This window comes from Babylonia areolata, chromosome 21 (genome assembly GCF_041734735.1).
Source record: "Babylonia areolata isolate BAREFJ2019XMU chromosome 21, ASM4173473v1, whole genome shotgun sequence".
NCBI lineage: Eukaryota > Metazoa > Mollusca > Gastropoda > Neogastropoda > Buccinidae > Babylonia > Babylonia areolata.
Window position 1 is genome coordinate 49,943,700 of NC_134896.1, and position 8,076 is coordinate 49,951,775.

General features: G+C 45.7%; 1 protein-coding gene across 1 annotated transcript; it reads left to right on the forward strand.

Annotated features, from left to right (window-relative positions):
* Positions 1-4,991: 4,991 nt before the first annotated feature.
* Positions 4,992-6,238, forward strand: LOC143296183 (uncharacterized). The gene has a single exon (XM_076607992.1). The coding sequence runs from the start codon at positions 4,992-4,994 to the stop codon at positions 6,207-6,209; it is 1,218 nt and encodes a 405-aa protein (XP_076464107.1). The 3' UTR covers positions 6,210-6,238.
* Positions 6,239-8,076: the final 1,838 nt, after the last annotated feature.

Sequence of the window (8,076 nt, forward strand, 5' to 3'; positions counted from 1 at the left end):
GATTACAGTGGAAAGTGTCTTGCAAAAGTTACAGCCCCCACTCCAATCAAAAAGGGTATTGTATCATGTTAAAAAAACAACAACAAAAGACCTGAGTTTCTTAACTCTCTCCATACGAACGGCGAAACAGACGACGTTAACAGCGTTTCACCCCAATTACCATCATCAAAATATTGCAAGCGGAAGGCTCTTATACTGAAGAGGTGAATGTTGACAAAGATACCACAATTCTGACGACGGAAGCTAAAGGTTGGGTCATTCAGACACCCACTGGACATCCGAGGGGTCTGTGTAGAGGAGAAGAGAGGACTGGCCGTACTGAGTGAGTTAATAATAATAATAATAATAATGGATACTTATATAGCACACTATCCAGAAATCTGCTCTAGGTGCTTTACAAAAACGCTTTTGATAACATAAAACATTATATCTATGTTACATACACACACCAAAATGTGACCACACACACACACACGCGCGCACGCGCACGCACGCACACACACACACACACACGCACACTGCATACATACATTTTAACATACATGTGTATCTAACAGCTACCCTAACACATACGCACACATAGGCAGGCACAAACTTACATAGACGCACGCACACACAATACACATTCATATACATGCATGTAGTTGTGGACCTGCCACAATTGAACTTATTGCTGAGGGAAAAGGTGAGTTTTGAGACGAGATTTAAAAGATGCGAGGGAATCAGAATGACGGAGGTTATCAGGGAGCTTGTTCCACGTCTTTGGCGATTGAAAAGAAAACGATCTGTGTCCATAGGTCTTACTTCTGACGTGAGGTATCCTGAGAAGTCGAGTATCAGAGGAAGAACGGAGCTGGCGAGACGGGGTATAGATATGGATGAGTTCAGAAAGATATTTGGGGCCAGATCCGTTGACTGCAGAAAAGGTCAGAGTGGATAGCTTATAGTCTATTCGATCAGAAACAGGCAACCAGTGGAGAGACTGAAGGAGAGGAGAAACATGGTCAAATTTAGAAGCTCTGCAAGTTCTTGAGCCTAGTGCTGACCTTCTTGATGATGGCACCTGTCTTTCGGTTTCCAGCTGAGCGTGTCGTTAAAGAGGACGCCGAGGTTTTCGTATGAATCTAAGCACACAGTCTCGGTTTCCCCAATACCAACAAGTCCAGTCTGTCAGGTGCACTATCCTTAAAGTTCGCCATCATGCATCTCCCTTTGTCTTAAGCTGTTTGAGTTAAGACATCCTAAGTTGATTGAATGTTTCTTCTTCTTCTTCTTCTTCTTCTTCTTCTTCTTCTTCTTCTTCTTCTACTACTTCATCATCATCATCATCATCATCTACAGACATATAGGCAGCCATTCTCCGTTTTCGGGGATGTTTGAGCTGTTTGAGTTAAGACATCCTAAGTTGATTGAATGTTTCTTCTTCTTCTTCTACTTCATCATCATCATCATCATCATCATCATATTCTTCTTCTTCTTCTTCTACTACTACTACTACTACTACTACTACTACTACTACTACTTCATCATCATCATCATCATCATCATCATCTTCTTCTTCTTCTTCTTCTTCGTTCGTGGGCTGTAACTCCCACGTTCATTCGTACGTACACGAGTGGGCTTTTATGTGTATGACCGTTTTCACCCCCGACATATAGGCAGCCATTCTCCGTTTTCGGGGATGTTTGAGCTATTTGAGTTTAGATATCCTAAGTTGATTGACTGTTTCTTCTTCTTCTTCTTCTTCTTCTTCTTCTACTACTACTACTACTACTACTTCTTCTTCTTCTTCTTCGTTCGTGGACTGTAACTCCCACGTTCACTCGTATGTACACGAGTGGGCTTTTATGTGTATGACCGTTTTTACCCCCGCTATGTGGGCAGCCATACTCCGTTTTCGGGGATCTTTGAACTATTTGAGTTTAGACATCCTAAGTTGATTAAATGTTACAAAAGTTATACTTTTAACAGCGTACTTCTTATTTTCAGTTTCATTCTGTTTCTGATATAACAACAATAATATTTGTATTTGTATTTCTTTTTATCACAGCAGACTTCTCTGTGTGAAATTCGGGCTGCTCTCTCCAGGGAGAGCGCGTCGCTACACTACAGCCCCACCCATTTTTTTCTTTTTCTTTTTTGTATTTTTTCCTGCGTGCAGTTTTCTTATTTGTTTTTCCTATCGAAGTGGATTTTTCTACAGAATTTTGCCAGGAACAACCCTTTTGTTGCCGTGGGTTCTTTTACGTGCGCTAAGTGCATGCTGCACACGGGACCTCGGTTTATCGTCTCATCCGAATCAGTGACTGTAGCAGAAACAGTGCCCGCAGCAGCTGCAGCAGAATCAGCAGCAACGGTAGTGGTGGTAGTGATGATGGCAGGTTCCGAGTATCACTGAGAAGAAAGTCATTGAGAAAGAATTGGGTGAAAATGTCACATACAAGGCACACTAATACATAAAGAAACCCGGCAGACATACGGATGCATTTGCAGAATATTAAAGCACGGAACAAATGTCCATCATTAGAAAACACCCACACAAAAGAAGCATGAATGGGACTATTCCTATCTCCTTTTTTTCTTTATCACACAATGTGTTCTTTTCTATTTGAATATTTCGCTTTGCTACCATCAATATTACTATCATTATTAGTATGATTAGTATGATTATTTTTATTTATGTTTTTTTGTTGTTGTTGTTGTTGTTTTCTTTTTCGGTCAATGAAGAAAGCCACGTGCAGAGCACAAAGGAAAAAAGTATTTTAAAGGAAAAGAAAAAAAGGGGACCCCCCCCCCCCCCACACACACACACACAAACACACACCGCCCCCGCCCCAACCCTCCCTCCCCCCCCCCCCCCCACCCCCAAAAAAAAAAAAAAAAAAAAAAAAAAACTCACAAAAAACACCAACGGTAACGATAATAACAAATAACTACATGTGATTTATCCGTATTGTCTCAAGAAATGTTTATTCATTTGCTTATTTATTTATGTATTTATTATAGTTTTACTATAGCGCATATTCTTGAAGCTGTATGCATTTTACAACATCATGTCATTGCCAACATTGTTGCATGTTTCCATGACACTTTTCATTTCTCTTTTCCTGTCCATTTGCAGGTAACCCTCTATAACGACCACAGCAGAAAAAAAAAGATGTTGATGAAGGAATGTAAGATTTGTGGAATAGATGGGTGAATGATGGGGAATTAAAAAATTGTTGAAAAAAAAAAAGAGAAGAGAGTTATTGGCGACAAGCACTCTGAGGCCTGTGCAGACCGATTTTTACAGAGCGACTGACACATCCTGGCACACAGACACACAGAACAAGGCTGGAAATCCTCCTTCTGCTCTTACTGTTATTACTGCTATTGCTACGGAGGACGGGATTGTAGCAACAGCGGTAGTGACAGTAACAGTAGTGGTAGTAAAAATAGTACCAGCTTTTCCTGCCATGCTTTAACTCACTCAGTACGGCCAGTCCTCTCTTCTCCTCTACACAGACCCCTCGGATGTCCAGTGGGTGTCTGAATGACCCAACCTTTAGCTTCCGTCGTCAGAATTGTGGTATTCTTTGTCAACATTCACCTCTTCAGTATAAGAGCCTTCCGCTTGCAATATTTTGATGATGGCAACTGGGGTGAAACGCTGTTAACGTCGTCTCTTTCGCCGTTCGTATGGAGAGAGTTAAATCAAAATGTCCATTTTGCTATTAAAAATAATAACAATAAAACAATAATAAATTTTAAAAGCAGAATCAGTTTCGTCTAATGAAATAATTTGTAATTCATTGTCTATCGCTCCACAGATTTTGCCGAGGGTTTTCCGACTTGTACGGGTGCATTTCTCGTAAACGCACGCAGATCAAAACGCACGCTAAGAACCGCACACTTCTATCCGTATCTGACCAGGCAAAACTTCTAGAAGAATGCACGTTTTTAGTCGTGCGCTTACCAACAAAGTAGAAAGACACGGATATCATAATTATAAAGTTCTCGTTGCCTGCTGAACTGAACTGAAATGAGTGGCAATGGTACGTGGTTTTTCATTCGGGAAAATTGCACTGTACTGAGCACAATCGTTTTTCTCCTCCGACTTTGATGGAGTTTGGAAAAGCTGTATGTGATTAACGACGCGACAATTGTGCTCTGTGTGTGTGTGTGTGTGTGTGTGTGTGTGTGTGTGTGTGTGTGTGTGTGTGTGCGTGTGTGTGTGTGTGTGTGCGTGTGTGTGTGTGTGTGTGTGTGTGTGTGTGTGTGGAAATGTGTAAACACACACGTTCACACGCATTGTGATTGTGCTTATACATGTGTGTGCGCGCGCGCGCGAGTGTGTGTGTGTGTGTGTGCGCGCGCGCCCGCGTGTATGTGATTGTGTGACTGCGTGCGTGCGTCCGCGTGTGTGCTTCCATTTGTGTGCGTGTGTGTGTGTGCGTCCATGTGTGTGTGTGTGTGTGTGTGTGTGTGTGTGTGTGTATTTAGCGCTGTCAGTACAGCAATGACTGAGGTTGTTGTTTTTTGTTTTCTTTTAAGGACACAACAATATCAATTGTTCAATTGTGCTTTGCAAACTCCAGGGCGTTTCTGCTTGGGACTCGTCGATAGCACACTGTAGCCGCGGAGATGTGTGCAATTTCTTTTTCTTTGGTTTTCTCTTTAGTGGTGACATTCTGTTTTCTGACAGTTATGTCAATTGTTGTGTAACGAGCAGATAAACTGAGATAAAAACAAAACAAAACAAAAAACAACAACAAAAAACAAAAAAAACTGGTCTGAAAGAAATGTTGGAGAATAAAACAAAACATTTACTCTTAAGAGAGAGAGAAAGAGAGAGAGAGAGAGAGAGAGAGAGAGAGAGAGAGAGAGAGAGAGAGAGAGAGAGAGAGAGAACATAAAAAGCCCCCTGACAATAGCAAGACCGAAAATAAACACATCCCATTCCACCCCACCCAACCCGTCCACCCACCGAAACCCAACCAAATAAACCCACAATGACTAACGAGAACATCACCACGTCCCTAGCACACACCTATTTCACTACCACCATACTTGTAACACGTGCCACAACCGCACTGACCGTGCTACAGACCCCAGGCGACATCAACGACAACAACGACAACGACGACGACGACGACGACGACGCATTCGCCCTCCTAGAGAAAGCGGTCTTCTGTTACGCCAACCCCATCATCTTCTGCATCGGAGTGCCAGCCAACGTGCTGAACTGCATTGTGTTCTTTAGACAGGGCCTCAAGGACCGCATGAACCTCTGCCTCTTCTGCCTGTCCCTGGTGGACCTGCTCTTCATCAGCTTCTTCACGCTGTCGGGCTCCCACTGCCTGGTGGGGCTGGTCTCGGGGCCAGGGATCGCCGCCTGGTGGAAGTGGTCTGTCCACAAGCACGTGATGGGGCTGTACCGGGGCTTCCTGCTCTGCTCCGGCTGCCTGACCATGATCATCTCCGTGGAGCGCTGCGTCTGCGTCTTCCTGCCTCTGAAGGCGGCCTCCCTGATGAGGACCCGCAGCATGGCTTTGCTGATCGGGGGAACCGTGGTGGTCATTCATCTCGTCTGTGCCGTTTTCCCTCTCAAGCTGGACGTGAGACTGGTGACCGATTCCCTGACCAACCTCAGCGAGTATCGGCTTGTGTCTTCAGCGATGTACGCTCGGAACGCAGCGTTGTTCGACGTGATTGAGCACGCTATTGTCATGAACGGCGTCCCTCTGATGTCCGTGGTGGTGGTGGGGGTGTGCACGTGCATCACCATCGTGCAGCTGAAGAGGGTGATCGTGTGGCGGAAGAACGCTTCCAGTGCTGTGTCAAGGGACGCCTCCACCTCCACCGCCACCAGCCAGCAGCTAGCGTTGGTGAAGATGTTGGTCATTGTCTGCTGCATCTTCGTCACCACCTCCTCGCCTTTCGTCCTCCTCTGCATCACCACTCTGGTCAGGCCCGAGTTCTTTCTCAACCGTCGTTTCGCCAGCATGTTCCTGGCCGTCCACGCTCTGCTTCTTGTGCTGGGGATGATCAACTCCTCCATCAACTTCTTTGTCTATCTTCTGCGCTCCTCCAGGTTTCGCCAAGAGCTCTGCGCGGTGACTGGTCTGGGAGAGTGCTTTGGGCAGAAGAAGAAGAAGGGAGTCAGGAATCTGACAGCTGGTTTCGTGACTGGTGATTCCTATGTTGCTGGTGGTGACGTGTCACGCTGAGCTGTGTTCTTCTTTTATCAGAAGGAAAAAAAAAATCCACGAACTTGATATCTTCCTAACCGATATTTCCTTAACGAGTATAGATGTAAACACACACACACACACACACACACACACACACACACACACACACACACACACACACGTTGAGTTGACCACTCGTGTTTGGCATACATTTGTGACATCCTTTACATCTTTGTTTCAGATTCCCTAGAATAAGTTGCAAATATAGATTGTTTTCCACAGATATTCTATTTTACTACCTTTTTTTCCCCACAAGAAAGTTTTATTTTCTTGTCTTGTTTTATTCCTATCCTTTGCTCTATCCTTCATGGTCTGAGTCTTCATGGAGTCTGTGGTAAAAAAAAAAAAAAAGCTTGTCTCTGATGGTCTGTACATCCCATGCATAGCACTCTCCTCTGTGTCTGATGGTCTGTACATCCCATGCATAGCACTCTCCTCTGTGTCTGACGGTCTGTACATCCTATGCATAGCACTGCACTGTGTCTCTGATGGTCTGTACATCCCATGCATAGCACTCTCTACTATGTCTGATGGCGAAACATCTGCTCCTTTTGCTGTCACAAATGGTGTCAAGCAAGGCTGCGTCCTGGCTCCAACGCTGTTCAGCCTCATGTTCTCTGCAATGCTTACTGATGCCTTCAGAGATGGCGATGTTGGAATCGGCCTAAAGTACCGAACAGATGGCAAGCTGTTTAACCTCAGAAGGCTTCAAGCAAAAACGAAGGTCATGACAGACATCATCAGAGACTTTTTGTTTGCTGATGATTGTGCCCTCAACGCTGGATCTGAAGCTGACATGCAACTCAGCGTCGACAAGTTTGCCACTGCCAGCAGGAACTTCGGCCTTACCATCAGCACGAGGAAAACTGAAGTTCTCCATCAGCCAGCCCCAGGGAAACCGTACGTTGAGCCCAACATCACAATCAACGGTCAGAGACTCAGTGCGGTGGAGCGGTTCACATACCTTGGCAGCACACTGTCACGAAATGCGACCATCAACGATGAAGTGAACGTCAGGATTGCTAGAGCAAGCGCAACTTTTGGTGGATTCAATGCAAATGTCTGGAACAGAAGAGGCATTAGTCTTGAGACCAAGCTAAAGGTCTACAGAGCAGTAGTTCTCCCCACACTACTGTACGGCTGCGAAACTTGGACAGTGTACCAACGGCATGCCAAGAAGCTGAACCACTTCCACACAACATGCCTCAGGAAGCTACTGAACATCAAGTGGCAAGACAGGACCCCAGACACAGAGGTGCTTGCAAAAGCTACCCTTCCCAGCATCTTCACCATCCTGATGCAGTCCCAGCTTCGCTGGGCTGGACACGTGGCGCGCATGCCAGACCATCGGCTGCCCAAAAGGCTCTTCTATGGCGAGCTGCAACAAGGGAAGAGATCACACGGAGGTCAGAAGAAGCGCTTCAGAGATACTCTGAAAGTCTCTCTGAAAGCGTTTGATATCAACCCTGACTCCTGGGAGGAATCTGCAGTGGACCGTGACAGATGGCGCGCTGCTGTGCAGAAAGGCGCCAGGTTGTGCGATGCCAACAGGACTGCTGCAGCTGTTGAGAAGAGGCAGGCCAGAAAGTCACGGGCAAACAAGCTCCCTGACAATGATATGCCTGTCTTTGTCTGCCCCAACTGTCAGCGAACATTTCGTGCGCAGATTGGACTATTCAGCCATCTGCGCACTCACAGATAGATTCATGAGCATCCTTCCCCCCACCCCACCACCGCCCTCCCCCCATCCCCCATCTGGATGACAACGATGGTCATCATCGATCTCGATGGACACACCACCACCATGTCTGATGGTCTGTACATCCCATGCATAGCACTCTCC

What these genes read in the sequence shown, in the direction of transcription:
- LOC143296183 (XM_076607992.1), top strand. Translation starts at nt 4,992, where the DNA reads ATGACTAACGAGAACATCACCACGTCCCTAGCACACACCTATTTCACT.